Source organism: Tetrao urogallus (assembly GCF_951394365.1).
Source record: "Tetrao urogallus genome assembly, chromosome: 1".
In the NCBI taxonomy this organism is placed as follows: domain Eukaryota; kingdom Metazoa; phylum Chordata; class Aves; order Galliformes; family Phasianidae; genus Tetrao; species Tetrao urogallus.
The window spans coordinates 143,353,573-143,370,959 of record NC_136813.1 but is presented as its reverse complement, the minus strand read 5'-3'; the positions used below and the strand labels follow the sequence as shown (position 1 = coordinate 143,370,959).

At 52.0% G+C, this 17,387-nt stretch overlaps 1 protein-coding gene across 1 annotated transcript; it reads right to left on the bottom strand.

The window, feature by feature from the left end:
- Positions 1-710: 710 nt before the first annotated feature.
- On the bottom strand, positions 711-17,028 carry MICALL1 (MICAL like 1; the record flags this gene model as incomplete). The annotated part of the gene is made up of 16 exons (XM_079548717.1): positions 711-832; positions 1,111-1,157; positions 1,441-1,555; positions 1,893-1,966; positions 2,315-2,405; positions 2,578-2,704; positions 3,041-3,175; positions 3,613-4,091; positions 4,222-4,607; positions 5,686-5,749; positions 6,256-6,824; positions 8,695-8,831; positions 9,600-9,703; positions 10,846-10,987; positions 11,695-11,743; positions 16,883-17,028. 16 exons carry the CDS (start codon positions 17,026-17,028, stop codon positions 711-713), a joined length of 2,787 nt encoding a protein of 928 aa, XP_079404843.1.
- Positions 17,029-17,387: the final 359 nt, after the last annotated feature.

Sequence of the window (17,387 nt, the reverse complement as noted above, 5' to 3'; positions counted from 1 at the left end):
GTAAGATATCCTGAGTAGGGCACACAGGCTACATCCGAGCAGATGTACATTGTCCCCTTGGGTCCTCTCAGACCTGTAATGCTCAAGGGGAAAAGCCTTCAGTGGGAGGGGACAGCTCAAAATAGGGCCCCGGTTATTTTTTTGGCTATGGCTTTAGAGCTTTGTGATGCTGGACTGTACTTATTTAAAACCTAAAGAATCCTGATTCTAATATCAGACTTTTTTCCTGAAGTTAAAAATAGGACAGGAAAGGGACAAGAGTGGGCAGGCAGGGAAGGGGGAGCCAGGCGCAAGAGGTTGGAGGCACACGGAGCTGTCACAGTAAGAGCGGGAGTAGGGGAGGGGTACAGTTAGTGCAAGTATTCTCACAAACACCAAACTCCTCATCTTGCTTCTCAGTCAGTAACAAGGACACGTGACAGGGCGACGCTTCTGAAAAGCGAATCCATTTTCTCCCCGCCTTGTTAGTGAGGCTTTAGAGGGGAAATGCAGGCTCCTCGGCAGCCTCGGGAAGGGGAGCACTGGGTTGGACTCACCACTGCGGGCAGAGAGGGCTGGTGTCTTCCTGGGGCGACCATGCCAGTGCCTGGCGTGGAGTGAAGGGGAAAGGCAAGGGGAGTGGAGGGAGCCAGGCCCCTCCTGGCAGGCAGCCGGCTGTGGGAGGCCAGGGTGGTCAGGCAGCACATCCCTCCCATTGCTGGCATTCTGCTCTAGCTTTTCTCCTTGGGCGACTTGCTCTTGGAGTCATGCTTGTTGCCCAGCAGTTTAAGCACCTTCATGGGCTTGAATTTGCCCTTCTTCTTGCTTTCAGTCTCAGCCTCCTTGTGAAATTCTGGAGTTGCAAAAGGAGGGTTGTTACTGTAGAATGGTGATGGTTTGTACGCACACAGATGACAACAGGGACAATGAATAAAGCCCTCCTCTGCATGCACACTTCCTTCTGTAACAACAGGGTGACACCTGTGTCCCAAACTTTAATGCTTCTGCAGCAAAGGCTCCAGAGTATACACAGAATAACATCACTCTCATGCACACAACTTTACAAATGGCTTATGCTGCCCCTTGCAGAGGTCAGCAGTGAAACCAAAGCTCCAAAATTCCATTTCTTACCTTTTCTTTTAATCATAGCTTCCAACATTTTATCCTCCTCCTCTTCCCTGAAAGAAACACCCGGAAACAGGTCAGCAATCCAACCCTGAAAACAGCTGCTGTATTGTTGAAGGTTAGAGAACCTCCTGCTTAAAAGCCATGGAAGTGTAGATCCATTACTGGGCCATTACTGCCCTGTCATTCCCACACAAGCCATTCAAGGAGACAAGAACCAGGAAGCCTGGGAAAGACTTCAGAAATAGGGATACCTTGGGATGCTCCCATGAGCCACCCATGTGGTGCTGAGTCAGACAGACCCTACTCCTCATCCCAGCACACCTCACTGCTCACCTCTGCCGGTCCTCATCCAGGCAGTTCACAATGGCATTCCTCTGCTCAATGATGGTCACCAGCTCCTGCATCAACACCTTCTCCCTCACTCGGTCCTCCTCAGTCCAGTCTTTCTCTACTCAACCAAACCCCAAAGAAAAACAGGCAATTAAATGGCTGAAGGAGCCTGGGGTAGAGATCCCCTACTACGACCTCCTTCTACCCCAACTTGCTGTAGGGCCAGCTAAAGCAGTGGTGCTGCAGAGGGAGAGCCCAGTACGTGAAGTCTCGGGCTCCTCCACTCCCTCCTCCACAGGGATAAGATGCATGAGGGTAGGGCAAGCAATGAGACAGGACGAGAGTTCCAGTGCTCTTATCTCCTAAGATCTGCCTCTCTTCTTCTCAGACCCACTGAGACAGAAGGGAGATGAAACTCAAGGGAAAAAACATAGGTAGCCTGAGTGATGCTTTACCTGGCTTGTTGAGGAGGCAACGCAACTCATATTCCACATCTGCCTGTCGCTGCTCCAGATTCTGCTGTTTGAAGCTGCAAGAGAAGGAGGCACTGCTGGGAACCACTGCAAAGCTCTAGAGAGGCAAAATAACATCCCAAGATACAGGGTGACCTGGGAAAAAACTGGCCAAGATGCTGGTATGACTGTATAGACAAAAGGGCAGGGGGCTGCCACCTAGAACAAACCCTGGCTGCTTGAGGACTTTCTGGAGGAGATGCTCTGGTGACTTGAAGTGGGTCAGTGCTAATATGTTTGGATGCATTTGTCTGCTTGCCCTCTTTCCCTCACTTCTCCAGGCAAGCACTGGAAGCACAGTTTTAGTAGCATTGAGCCAGGACTTCCCAGAGCAGCATCAGTGCCCCAGCCACACACACACTTACATGTAGATGAGCTCTGACTCGTGGCGCACCAGCATGTGCTTCTCATGGATGAGTTTGAACCAGTCCACCAGCAGGCTGTCCTCAGGGCTGTCTGCCAAACAAAAGGACAATTCAGAGCCATCCCCAGTGCTGCAGAATGCTGTCACCACTCAGCTAGAGCTAACCTGCCCCTCGTGCTCTTCCATCCCCAACACCAGCAGGGACACAGAATAGCCCTACGATCCATCCTGGCCCCACACCCATAGACAGCACAGCCCACACACCATTCTCAGAGCTGCGAAGTTTCTCCTCCAAAATCACCCCACGGTGCTCTAGCTGGTCCAGCTGGTGCTCAATGGCATCCATCTCTCCATAGATGTCTTCCTCAGGGATGTACTGATCTGTCTGCACCTGCCAAACCACACAGCAGAGACTTCTATTACCATCAAACTCCAGTTTCCTATGGCAACACTAAGGTTCGTCTTCATTAATGGATGTGAAGGAACAACAGGACACTTCACCTAACATAGGATCTGAAATCCCCACCCCACCTTGGAAACAAAGGGAGACAAGGATGCTATCATCAGTGGGATCTAGCCAAGACATCATCCTCCCTAGCCACACACAGATCAGCACGCTAGCCGCATGTTGAAAAGATAACCCAGGGCTTAGCAAACACACCTATGGTCCTGGGGGCATAATACAAAGCTGGCTTTTGCCCCTCTTTGCTTCCAAGGTCTCTTTTACCTTGCGCTTGATCAGTGGGAAGCCGTGACCTGGTGCAGGAGGACGCACTGGTTTGGAGCCTTTGGGAGGTTTCTTTGCAGAGGGGGAGGCAACAGGTGACGGCTTTCGGTTGAAGGGGTTCTCTTTGCAGGAGGACTGGAATAGAGAGACAAAGTGAGATACACATGAGGAGCCAGGAAAGGGAAATGATCCCAACAGCTGAGACCAAGCAGAGAGGCAGCCCTACAGCCAGTCCTACACCACACCTTCCCAGAGGAGGAACACGGCATTGATCTCCACTGGCAGTCTAGCCAAGGGTTGATAAATGGCTGTCCTCACATTTGGCATCAGGTCCCCAGCTTCCCTGTAACAAGCATTACTCACTTACTAACAAACATGTTAATAAGATACTAACAGGCAGAGTATGAGCACAGCCACTACGTAACTGTTAACACACACCTGAGCTTTGCTTCCAGGAGGCCTCATACCAAATCTGTGTAAGGTGAAAGGCTGGACTAAATCCCCACTCTGACCGAATGACAGACAGGAAGAAAAGGCCCCTGATCTTGATGGGACAAAGGTCACCACCTCACCTTCAGCTGTGGCTTGGGTGAGGAGGAGGGCTTAGGGCTCCCAGTACCTCCTTCTGACGCTAAGAGCATGGGTGTAGGGCTAGCACCGGCAGGAGGCTTGGGGGGCAGCCGGCTGGGGCTGGTCTTTAAGCTGCCAGAAGAGACGCTCCTGCTGGCATGCGGGGTGCTATTCTGCACCTCCCCACTGAAGCTGGCCAGTTCGCTGGAGGAGGAGAAGGAGGAGTTGGTGGAGAGGCTGGCTGGAGCAGCAGGGCTTTCGCTGGAGGAGACGCTGGTGAGCGGAGTGTCAGTGTGAGAGGTCTTGGTGGCCGTTGGTGTGTGGACAGTGGGCTCGGAGGAGCTTTTGGGCACAGAAGCCTCGTCGGTGTCACCCAGCACCTTAGCTGAACTCTCAGAGTTGATGCTCTCAAGGCTGAGGGCTGGAGATGGGGTGGAAGATGACGGCTCGGAGTGCGACAGCCTGGAGATTGGGTGGTGGGCTGCAAAGCAAAAGGAGAGCTCAGAGAAAGTGAGGCAACCAGAAGAGAATGGGGCTATATACTCGTGGCAGGGATGCATGCAAAGGGAACTAGTGAGAAGGGGGAACAAGGGGCTGGGGGGAGAGCTCACCTAGTGGGGAAGCATTGGGGGCTCGTGGAGCTGGCCGCTTCTTCACCTTGGGGCTGCTAGTGGGAGTGATGCCGTACCAGGGGTGCAGAGGCCTGGCAGCAGTCTCACTCTGCTCCTGCTCAGGTGTGCTCTTTTGGGCAGCAGTGCTCTCCTCTTCCTCATCATCCTCTTCCTCAAAGGGATTGTATGATTTGGGCTCCGTGGCATCAGATCTGCTTTCCTCACTCCTGGCTTTCCCCACCTCCTCCCCATCCTCCTCCTCTAAAGTCCTGCTTGGGGTCTCATGGCTGCTCCCTGGGGGAGGAGGAGGAGCAGGCTTCTTCTTGGGCTCTGCTTGCACTAAGGCCATCCACGGTGGATCCTTGGCTCTGGCAGCAGTTCCGGCACTGGAAGAACAGATAAAAAGATAGCAAGAGGTGGCAGAGAGCAGAGACAGGCAAGAAGGGTAAGGCACAACAAAGCAGACCCACTGAGGAACAGACGGAGGGAGCAGGATGTCTCATGTCTCCCATACTAAAAAGCAACTTTCTCATCTGGAGAGGCCCTAGTCTTTTCCAGAAACAAACTGGCTCCTTCTCTGCAATGAGCTGGGGGCAAACCTAAGGTCCTGAGGGGCACAGCCTGCTTGACTCATCCATGGCATGGAGCACCTCAGTTTCTGAGTATTACAGTCTCCATCTTCTAAGCAGCAGTAAGATAAAGGCTAAGTTATATGCAGTAAGGCAACAGTTCCTTCACTCAACTCTGCTTTCTGTACAGTGGAGGAAGCAGGAGCTGAGATCTGCCTTCTGCAGGTTAATTTTCCACATATCAGAGTTCTCCTGGTCACCTTGTAGTCCATGTGTCCAAGGGACAGACCCCTCTCTGCTAACTGCTGCAGCTGGAAGCATTGCTGCTCCTTTCAATGGCACATCCGACAGCTCACTGCTCACTGGGAAAGCGACCATCATTTGCCACACACACCCACTCTTTGGCCACCGTGAATGCAGTGCACATGTGAAACCTCAGTCCCAAATGCAGACAAGAATGAATGAACATCAGTGCCTGCAGGTTCCTGAGTAAGAGCACTGTAGGTGCAAACACTACTAACTCCAACCAAGCACCCCCAATGTACTTGCAATGGATCTTTTCCTGGACAAACCCTCCAGAAGGCAGACAAGTGTCACCTTCTCAGTATGCACAAGCAGGGCCATTTTAGAAGGAACCACAGAAATACCTTTCTGCCTTCCTGAAGCCCCCAAGCTCTTTACAAACTCTAAAGGACAGAGACCCTGGAGATAGAGACAAGTGCTGTCAGCCTGACTGTGCTAGGCTGGCAGCAGCCAGGGAGGGGACCTGAGCATGAACTACATCCTCCCATGAACAGATGGTGATGGAGGTGGGTAAGGAGACCACAGCTGAGCCCTCCCCACAGCCCCACCTCACTATGGGGTTTCCAGGTGATCTGTGAACAGAAGGACGTACCGATCAGAGGAGCAGGGTCTCCCTCGGGGTTTTGGGACAGGGGGACTGGGTTCAGGTACCCTACCTAGAAAGACACAGGGTCAGACTGTCACAACACCAAAAGGACATATAGAAAGAGGTTAAATCAACACAAAGCACCTCTTATCTCTTATCTGCAGGAGGCTGTGTATTCCCACTCTCTAAAAACCTCGTAGCCTTTTTTCCACAGTCATTGCAATTAGTCTCTCCCAAATACCACCCTTGCCTTATTCTCCCCCCCCATCCTGGAGCTGCAGCTGGAGAACTCATGTGTCCCTGTGTCCCCACTCCTGCACACTGCCCCAGCACTGCCACTTTCATTCCAGGCTGACAGTGCCCTCTGGAAAGCTCTAAGGAAATACAATGGGGCAGGGTGGAGTGAATCTTAGTGCTGCTCTCTCTGCTATGGGGAGAGGGGCAGATGAAGGCTCAGAATCCGAGCACAAGTCTTAATTGGAGCATAAGGGCACCAGGCTGCAGGGAAGGAATGAAACTCATCCAAGCTGCTGCAGACTGCTGTGGACATGAACAGTAAACACTGAGTTCTCTCACCATTCACCATACCAGGCCCGCTGTCACTGGCCTCGCCCTGGATGGTGGACCTGGGTCGGGGCACAGGATGTGAGGCTGGTGGGGAGAGGGCATCTGTGGATCTCCTTGGGGCTGGGGTAGGCCGAGCGTGTCTGTGCTGTCCATCCAGTGAGCCAGCTTTGTCCTGGCTGGGCATCAAGGGCTTGCTGGGAAGAGGAGGCCTGGGGGGAATTTGGGAAATGGGTGCCCCACTTCCTGCACAGGGTATGGCTGTCTCTGCTCTGCTTGGTGTGCTGTCCTTCTCCTCTGGGTTGGTTGGCACCTCTGCAGGCATCTGGGTCTCTGCCACGGTCTCCACAACACTGCCGTTGTCCTTCCCCACCTCTGCTCCCGCAGGGTGCATGTCCTCACCCACGCTGCTGGCCCCAGCTTCAGTTCTTAGCTCTGGTGACTGTCGGTCCAGGCTGAGCCTCCTATCCATCTTCCCACTCATGGCCAATTTACCACGATGCTGCGTGCAGACAAAAGTCCCTGCCTCTGAGCCAGGTTTGTACGACCCTGGAAGCAAGGTGCTGGAGCACTCCTTACACCTGCCAACAAGAAGAAAGAGCCCTGTGAGATGGGAAATGCTATCCTGCCCACCTGGAAAGAAAATGGAGCTGAGAAGAAGTCTGGAGTGGCACTCAAGAGTTCTTTGCAGGATTGCGGGGTTAGTTTCCATTTCTGTACAATCTTGGGGAAGTTATGCTAGAAAGAAGAGGAACAGAAAAAATCATCGCATCAGTGTATGAACCCGTACTGAGTTCACAGCTCAAATACTGCATGCATTTGGGCTCCTCCTTCAGCTCAGAAAGAATAAAGAACTGCCAACTGTCTGTGAGGAAAAACAACATCAGAAAATAAATATGAGTATTAAATAAAATGGTATCACTTTTGACTCAGGAAATCTCTAAGCTGGAAGCTAGAACAGCGAGGGGAAGCAACATGCATGACAAGAATGGTCTGAAGCTCACCCTTGTATGTGCTGACCATTGTAAGGGTGAAGGTATTTGGCTGGAAGGACCAGGGAATGACGCAAAGAGGCTATTCTTACATTCACTCTGCCTTGCCTGTCGAAACTGGGCTAAGTTTCCCCATCCTTCACTGCCTGCCAACATCTTCTTGGATCGCCCACTCTTTCCCCACTGAGCCTTTGAATCCTCCCTAATGAAGCCCTACAGGTGTAATCGTGATACATAGCACTGGCAACCAGCTCAGCCCTTTCCCATCTGGAAAGGGAGGAGGATTATGTACAAGAAAAAGAGCCAAAGGCAAGGGGCTGATCAAGCACTTCATGAAAACTAAGCTTGTTTCTTCTTGTCTGAATGTTTGGTGCTCACAGCAGCTGGCTGCCCTATGCTGCAATCAGATAATTTAGATGAGGAATTCTGCTCTGTGTGACCACTTCAATGCTACTTCCTTTGAAATGCAGAGCAGAAACACAAGGACATGGGAGCAGGGGGAAGGGGTAGGATGAAGTGAAGAGGTAGCAAGTTTCGACAACGGGAGAAAGGGGTTTGTCTTGGTTTTATCTCTGGGAACCCACAGAATGTGTTGCCAGAGGACACTTCTGAACCAACAGCACCCATGAATCAGCCGAGAAAAATAAAAAAGGCAAAGAAAGCACAGGGAGAAAAAGTGCTTAGGGTAAAATTACAGGGACCTCACTGTTCAGTCTGAAGGGGCATGAGCTGCACCAAGACAGACGCTGCACCTTTCAAGTGGCTCAACTTTTCTAGTCTCAGATGCCAACTGCCCAATTACAGGCTCGTATCCTGTGGCCCACAGAAGAGAGCTCATCCCCAACATCATCAGAGCAGGGAAAGCGAAGTGAAATGACTTTACAGGTGCTGCAGGTAAGGACCTGCACCCAGGGAGTAACCACAGAGCTGCTGACGTCTGATCCCCTGTTTGGCAATGGTTTGCAGCTCCCTGTGTGCTTCCTTGAGAGCTCAGCACCACCCCAGGCACTGGAGGAGCCTGTATATCCAGTCGAGGCTGTGGAGCATAGGAGGAAAGAGATTTGCAGAGCTGATGTCCTGACTTGGACCTCATTGTCGTGGAAGTGTTACTTGGTAGGAAGGTAGTAAAGAGGCACAACATCCTGATTTAGGGGAGTGGGAGAAGCATAAAGGGCTGGGATTCCAGGTCAGCCTAGTGGGAAAGACTGGGGGGGAGTGAGGGGAGAGCAGGGAGCGGGGGAAGCAGGCAGCACAGGGCTGTAAACAAGGGGCTAAGTCAGACATCTGGGAGGGCAGCCAGGCAAACGCACCCTCTTCAGCACTATTTTGGATACCATTGCCAAACCACCCTCCCTCAAGGTTCCCCATCGCCCAAGGACACACAGAGATGAAGTGCAGTGTGCAAAAGACCACCAGCTTGCTGAGGAGAGCCACCCCACCAAGCCTGGCCACTACGTACCTGAAGCACTGGCGGTGGTAGAGCTTGCCCTCAGCCAGGTAGCGCTGGACCAGGTGGACGTGCTGCTGGCAGGCTGTGCAGGTACTACTGAGCGTGGTGCGTTGAGACAGCTCTGCCGGCTCCACGGGGGCATCGTCCTGACATGGGACACACGAGGAGCTCAGTGTAGGGGCCACGAGCTGCTCCCCAGTCAGTGACCCCTCCACAGCAGCTGCTGCCCCTGCGATGCCCATTGCTGAGCACGGCATAGCACAGGGGCTGACCTCGGGGTCCAGCAACACACACCATCCAAGTCCAGGCACAGGCAGGCTGCCTCTTCCCAGATTAGAAGGAAGCACCCCAGTTCTCTCCAAGAGGTGCCTTCTCCCAGTCTAGAGGCAGAGCTGAAGGGCTGTGCAGGGAGTCATCAAAATCCCAAGCAGCAGGGACCTGCACGGAGGATCCCCTTGTGCTTCAGTAAAAATATGCCATCCCAAATACCTGCCAAACCATGAAATAAAGAACCAAGAAAGCAGAAAACATATTTTCTGCTCACCTAATCCCACATTCCTGCTCCTTCCTCATCCACAGCGTTATCCTTCCATAGGAAGGAAGATGTCAGTGTGCTGGGTGCTCAAGCCCAGGTCCTCATTCCCCATCAACCTCTTGCCTGCCGCATTTGCCAAATTCTAGTCCAACAGATCTCTAGAGAGAAAGCACTCTCTCAGCAGAGTCCCCAAGGTGCCAAATCCCTACCCATCCCAAAACACGCAGCTAACTTCTCCACATATCCATCTCAAACACCTCTCCTACCCCAAAACACATAGCTAACCCCCTGCACAGATCCATCACATCTCCCTTCTCCTCATTCACTGTGCAGGGAGGACCAATGCCTCAGGCTAACTCTGAAGCACGAAATCAGGTACCTGTGGTGCTGAGGAACTCTCAACCGCAGCCACAGGCTTCTTGTGGGCCAGCAGAGGTGGTGATGCAGCAGCAGCTGGGCGCTTCATAGGCGGAGGGACTCTGGCTGGGGACAGAAGGCAAGGAGGATCAGGCACTGCTGAGGGCAGTGACTCATGCCGTGCTTGTGGGGGAAGGGGAGGGGAGGAAAAAAATAAAATCAGCCTTGTGACACAGGACTCGCCACTCCTGACACTTCAGTGCCTATTTCAGGGGGTAGAGACAAACACAATCTAATAATGAGCCAGACAAAATGTCTGTAAAGGATCCCCTGCCTGTCAAGGCTGGCACTTAAAACAGTTCCCAAAGTCCCCTGCTGGGAGGCCAGCATCCCTTGAGAAGGCTCACAATCAAGCATGTGGAAGTTGTATCTGATGTTGTGGCTGATGGTGCTGTAGCTAGAGAGCAGAGAAGACCTGAAGCCTTGGTCTCCACCCTGGAGGGATGCCCTGGAAGAGCTGTCTCAGAGTAGAACTCAGCAGTTGCAAGGACAGATGAGCTGATTTAGAGACACTCCACCCTGGTTCTCCTCCCTCTGTGTTTCACTCTAAGCTTACCAAAGTGATTAAAAGTAGTGGTGTTAGGCAGCTTGCCTATCTCCCATTTTAGTGAGTTAAAGCAGATCGCAAAGGGGTCTGATGCCTGCCAGGGGTGACCCAGCCCAAGTGGCAGGAATGCAGCATGGAGGGAGGAGAAACAAGGCGTTTCTTTTCCTGGAGTGTGAGCTGTTAAATCATTGTCTATGCATTGTGAAACTTCGCCCTACCCCACCCCCTGTGCCAGGATCTCCTCAACGGCAAGATCCAAAAAAGGCAAGTACTATCTGCCCCTCTCCCCTCCCCACAGGACACATGCAGCTCCTATTTCCCACAGGAAGGAGGGAATATAAGTTCACTACCTCCATGCCCACAAGCCTTCAAACATCCACCTCTCAAAATGGCTGCAGGACCCCACAAATGCTGAATTCCAAAACCCCCATACAGGATTCCTTCCCAGGTGTCAGCCCCTCTTCCCATAAAACCTAATTTACAGATGCAGTGCACCCCACAAACAGGAAAGTAAGCTCTGAGCTAAGAACAGGAAGATCTGATATATTTACTGAATGGAGGGATTGCACAAGACTTCAGTCAGCACGTGGGGCCTCTTGTTTTCCTCCATACAGCCAAGCAGGGTCAAACTGGAAGTTGGTGACAAGGAAAAGGAGCTCACCTTGGTTGGGGTTGTTGAAATGGTTGTAATATTGAGACACATAAGTCATGATGCTGAGGCAGTCTGGAACTTTCATGGAGACCATGTCATTGGGATCCAGCAGAGCTGGAATGCCCAGCTCTCGCTCTGCCAATTCAAAGGCCTGCAGGAACGAGAGAAAGAGGTGCTAAGGAGAGAAAAGTGATGCTCTCTGATAAATAACCTACAAATGAAGTTGGAGGGCCTTGGGCAAGATGAAGCAGTAAGCCTATGGCATTCCAGACAGACAGAAGCTCCCAGGCATGCTGCTTCACTGGAAAGAAGGCATTAGAAGCAAGGAAGAAATTGCTGCAGCTGCTCTTTCCTTGAAGTTATTTCAGCTCTCTGTGCCCCCACAGCTCCCACCCAAGTGGTCCCATCATTCAGCTACTGCCCTGGGACAGGGAGGGGTGCTCAGCCCTGGAACAGAAGTGGTTTTTCACCAGAGTCCTCAAGGAAGAGCTTGACAGAGTGTTGGCCAGCACTGGGAAAGGCCAAGGACAGTGATCCTGTGACAAGAAGCACATCACTTCTGCAATTACATACATGACCATTTAAAAGGAAAGAACAAAGGAAGAAAAGAGTTGCACCATTTTAATCCTCCCTTGTGATGTCATCTTGGTTACTACTGGATAACTATCTCACCTTCTCTTCTGTACAGGCTGGATGCTGACGTTTCATACATTTCTGAAGAAGCTCCTGCCTGTGGCTTACAAATGGATTTTTCTCATCCCCTTATCACTGTCCCTAAGTTCTCCCATGCTACATGACCTCCATATGGTCATTCTCGTGTTCCTTCTTCCTTTTGTGTGTGGTATAACAGGGACTTACCAACTGGTTATTTTCGTAGACATTATCCTTGGAGAGAGAATCAAAGTCTCTGAAATGAGAAAGCACAAATAAATGAGATGAGACACAGAGGAACAGTGCCCCAGTGCCACCGCAGAAAGATTCTTGGGACAGAAAACCTTCCTCAGGCATTACAACAACTCAACACATAACAGCCTACATAAATAAAACCTTGGTAAAGAAGATTTTGGATTTCAAAGGAACAAAGAAACTGAAGGGAAATTGCAATTAAAAAAAGAAAGCAAATCCCAAATGGGTGGTGGCCAGGAAACTGAAATGCCGTTCCAGCTCTCAGTACTGCTCTTATGGTTATGGGTGACAGAAATACTGGAGCACAGAGAAAAACCCAAACAGTTGCCATTGCAGCATTTCACCTGTCCCCTCAGATCCCTCCAGGAGATCAAATCAGCCTGACCCCAGGGATAAAGCAGCTGCCCTTATCAGAGGAGCCAGGTTATAGCAGGCAGAGAGAAATAAAATGGTCTGCAGGCTTTCCGTAGAGAGGAAGAAATACAGGAAGGACTTATTTATGCCTTCTGCACATTTGTGTGAGTATCGCATGAAAACAGCATCATGCTACACTGAATATAGCCCCTTCCTGTCAATGAGCTCAGCTTTGCTGCAAGACAACAAAATGCAGTGATGCAGCATGAGATTCACAGGGAAGAGATGGCCGAGAGAGGCTCAAGGTCAGGTGAAACAAACCCAATGGTCCAGAGAAAGGTGCCTAAGTCTGAGACAGACCCAGGAAGGCACAGCCCTTCTTGAGGGATTGCACAGTTCAGCTTAGAGGGGTGAGAGCTCCCATCCCACTGCCCGTGCAAAAATTGGGTGAGACGGTGAATCTTCAGACATGTGCATGCTGAGAGCCACTTGAGAGTTCTGGGACCATTCTCCCTCCATCCCCGCTGGGATTTTACTGCCTTTCCCTCTGATGCCCATCAGACCCACCCAAGTGCTAGGACTGTCCACACAGCCATGGTTGCTGCACGGCAGCACTCGGCCTCTTCTCAGAGCTGCCCTTTTCCCAGGGCTGCAGAGGAAGTCTCTGATGAGCTCAGAAAGATTTTCCCAGTTGCCTGCCACACTATAAAATTATACTTCCTCCATTCAAAAGCGAGAGGCTGCTGGTGCAGCTTCCTCCGAGATAAATGAAACTGCAGCATGAGCGAGTGAGGCAGGAACGCAGAGATGGGCTGGACCTCCATCTCAGCATTAAGCACCGAAGCACTTTCCCGAAAGCACATGCAAATACAGTCAGAATCTATTCAAAATACCACAAGCTTTCCCCTCTGTACATGCTGGTGAGGAAAGCTTTCAGCTACAGTCCTTACTCTAATATGAACAGCAGTGCCTTTTCTGTATTTATAGCCAGTTTCCACTGGGAGATGGTTTTTCCAAGTCTTTTCTGCCTACAGAATTCCTTTAACTTTGCTATATTTATTGTTTAAAAAAAAGAAAAAAAGAAAAAAAAAAAAATACCAGCTTGGAAATGCATGAGAAGTGATGGCAGCAAAGTCATATATCACCCGCCCTCAAAACACCACTGACCCTCATGCTGAATGCTGTTGCTTTCAGGATATGGGAGTGGTGCAGCTCAAAGGCTCCTTGGTGGCCTGGGCTGGTGATTTTGACCGACAGCCCAGCAAATCAAAGCCATTTTAGAAAACCAAGTCTGCCTGGGAACATAGACAGTAATGGAGAGGACACAAAGTTCCAGAGGCAACAGGGCAGGGGCTAAGCAGCGAGGGAATACAACATGCTTTTCCCACTAATGCAGGAGTGAAGGCTCTCAGCTTTTACCAGAGATATTGAATCCCATCAGAGGGAGGCCCTGGGGATTATGGCTCACTCAGTTCCCCTCTGCTGCCTCTTCCAGCTCACATCATTTCTTTGCCCTGATCACAGCCCTGCTCAAACTCCTCTCCCACCAAACCCAGACTGAGGCGTCAGATGGAAGAGCAGGAGGCACTCTGGCTATCCCAGTTGGACAACCATCAGCAAACGTTGCAGCATATATCCATGCAAATAACATCTCAAGCCCTTACCTAATTAGATACTCGCAGAGCCATTAAGCACGCTGGGGTTTAGGGCAGCTGCCAGCCAGCACAGCAGACCCGGAGAAGGGGGAAGGGTGCACTGCTCAGCTAAAACCAAAGCCAATTCCTGGATTCCTCAAAAGTAAATCACAAGCTCTCAAATGGCCACAACGCATACTGAGGCCTTCAGCTTTCCGGATCTTGTCAGGGAAACACAGGAGAGGGAACAAATGGGATTTGTGATGCTGCCCGTAACCAAACCCGCACAGCCGTGTTCCCAGCACAAGGCTCTCCTCTCCTATTTCCCTCAAGCCTCCGTCTCTGCCTCTGTACTCACAAGCTGTATGCCATGCTCTCTCATACTTCTGGCTCCCCCAAGCTCCAGGAAGGCTGTACAGCCTTGCATCGAAAGATGCTTTTTGCTTCGCTATGCTGCAGCAAATGCCTTGCAAAGATTAATTTCATGCTTTAGATTTCTGGAGCACTAAGTAAACAAACTCGTTAATCCCTGCAGTTTACTCTCAGGTTGCACTGGACACTTCCAGCTTAGCTGACAAGGAAAAAGGAGAGATTAAGTGTCTCAGTGCAAGACTATGGTTAGGGCAAACTGAATCTACGTTTCCTAGGTTGTGTCCGAGGGAGCAGGTTTGGCAAAGCCTCTGCTGCTCCCATTTCACAGACAGGGAGAGAGAGGCATTAGAATCAAGCTTCATTCATTTGTGTGACCTCTCCTTTCTCTTCCTCAGGGTTTCATTCCCAGCATTCAGAGAGCCTCTGCCCAAAAGGAGGCAACCAGTACAGACAAACAGGCACCAAAAGCAAGCCCTAAGGGACCGGCTGCCAGAGCAGCAGCATCACACAGGTACAGGAGAGGATGTGCTCACGCTTCCGATCTGGGGCTGAGTCGGAAGTCATCAGGAAAGGGGGTTGCAGCTGAACGCTGATGGGCCTCAGCTTTGGGCTTACAGGAATAACATGGTCTTGCAAGGGCTGGGAGAGCCCCCCTCAAAGGAGGACTGTGCAAGGTCAGAAATGTGTTAGTAGGTCCCACCCAGCTGTCTGAAAGCACTTAAGAAGGAAAGGAGGGCTGTTACTTTTCCTCTGCCATCAGGAGATTTTCTGCCTCTGATCCCATCCTCCCACTTCCAAATCAGGGCAGGCTGAAGAAGCTGAAATTGGATGAAACAACTCCACCCCTGACCACTCCGTGAAAATCCTTCCACAACATGCCATGTCCTTGTAAGGCCCTGGCTTTGCCTTTACAATGCAGCTCGTGCAGAACTGTGAAGCATTTAGTTAGGACATATGCCAGGAGCCAATTTAAGCCCACTGACAACTTAAGAGCAGTGGCTGCTGCTTAATAGGATAGTAAATATGGTTAACATGAAACAATCAGTTGGTTTTAGTGGCCTTCACTGTGAGCTTTTGCTGAGTCTCTGCTTTTCAGTTCTCAGCTGCTGTGCCACTCACTAAAAAATAACCAGAAACACAGGAGCTGTAGGACACAGCTCCCTAAATACCCAGAATGATGCAAAACCACTGAACCACTTAGCTCTTAGTGGTGCCTGAATACCACACTGAAAGTTTTGTGGTGGCCACCTGAAACACGTTAGACAGCAGTCTAGTTTCTATCTTACCTCTTCTAGCAGCTTCTGCTTCGAAGAACATGGGCACTGCAGCTCCACAGGGGCATCATTGCCTACTACAGACTGACTTTGTCACTGTCATTGCTGTTGTTACAAAAAAGCCACCCCAGGGCCAGCTCAAAAAAAGAGGATATGGCCAATTTGGGCAGCTTCAGCTGAGAAAAAAGCAGTCCAGGAGAAGAACGTGACAGAGGATGCAGCACCCTGGAAAGCTTTGCTGACAGGTGAGGTGTACGTGCACACATGCATACCAGAGACATGGAAAGGTGGAGTGAAGCCAACCTGCGCTGCAAGGCCTACCAAGGTGGATTCCCAGCAGTGTTGTGGCATGCAGGGCTATGGTGTGGCAGGTCAGGGCAGATTCCTTCTAGCAGCTCAGCCATTTCTCCAGCGGGACTGCGCCCTGGAGCAACCATCAAGCTGCCTGGTTAAATTCCTGCTCCCTCTTTTCTCACAGCCATTCCAAAAAGGCAGGTGAATGGACAGAAGTAACCAAATGACAAGCCGCCTGCTGGGGGAGCCCAGTAGGGCTCCACAATCCTGCTTGCATTTGCCACCTCCAGCTTTCACTGCAGCCCAGGCAGAAAACAGGCTGAAAGCAACCATATTAAGTTGCCTGGCCTGGGACTCTGCGTGTTTCAGGATGGCTGCCTTTGGCACAGAGAGCAGGCTGGTCTCTGGGATAGGGATGCCAATCTCATAGAATAGCTCAGGTTGGAAGGAACCTTAAAGATCACCTAGCTCCAAACATCCTGACATAGGCAGGGCTGCCAACCACTAGATCAAGCACTAGATCAGGCTGTATAGGGCCCCATCCAACGTGGCCCTGAACACCTCCAGGGGCATTCACAGATTCTTTGGGCAGCTGTGCCAGTGCCTCACTGCCCTCTCAGTGAAAAACCTCCCCCTGATATTTCATCTAAACATCCCCTCCTGTAGTTTAAAACCTTTCCTCATTACTACTATCTACCTGTGTAAAAAGTTGTTTTTCCTCCTGTTTATAACCTCCCTTCAAACATCAGAAGGCTGCAATGAGGTCACCCCGCAGCCTTCTCTTCTCCAAACTGAACAAACCCAGTTCCCTCAGCCCACCTTCACAGGAGAGGTGCTCCAGACCATCGAGCATCTTCCATCCTCCTCCGGACCCACCCCAACACCTCCATATCCTTTCTGTATGGGGGGACTCAGGCCCGGACTCAACACTCCAGATGGGGCAGAGCAGAGGGGAATAACCCCCTCCCTATCCCACTGGCCAGCCTTCTGTTGCTGCAGCCCGGCTGGGCTACATAGCTTCTAGGACAGCTGTCACCGGCTGAACAACCCCAGGGAGAGGGGACCGCCCTCGCAGGGTCAGCTCAGAGCGGACCGAGGGGTCCGCAAAGGGCCCACCGCCCCTCGGCGGTTGCCCGCCCTCCTGCCCCGCCGCCTCCCGGCTCCGGCGCCCACGCGAGGCCGGTGCTTCGCGGCCTGCCCCGCCGTACTCACATGAGGTCGGGCCGGTGCCGGTGGAGGATGGCGCAGAAGGCCAGGCCGTCGCGAAAGGAGGAGCTGAGGTCGCGGATCTCCACGTCGCGGTAGCCCTCGCACTGCCGCCGGCACCAGGCTTGCAGGGCGCCCCGCGGGCCCGACATGGGGGCGGCCGCTCCGCCTGCCGCCCGGCTGCCCTGCCGCTGCGGGCCCACGGGCGGGGCGGCGGCGGCGGAGGGAGGGAGGAGGGAAGGAGGCACGGCCCCGCCTGCAGGGTGGAGGGAACCGGGCCTGGGAGGGAGCGGGCCTCGCCCTGGAGGATGTGGGAACGTGGGACGGCGAAGGACGTGTGGGCCATAGGTGTCCCAGGGGTAGGCACGGGGCCAGGAGGGCTTTGAAGATAAGGGCTTTGGATGCTTCGCAGGAAGCCCTGGAAGAAGGGGAGGAAGAGTGTGATACGATCTCAGGAACCCTTGACAGGGAGATGGATTGCCCGAGGATCTGACAAAGAGCTTGCTTTCTT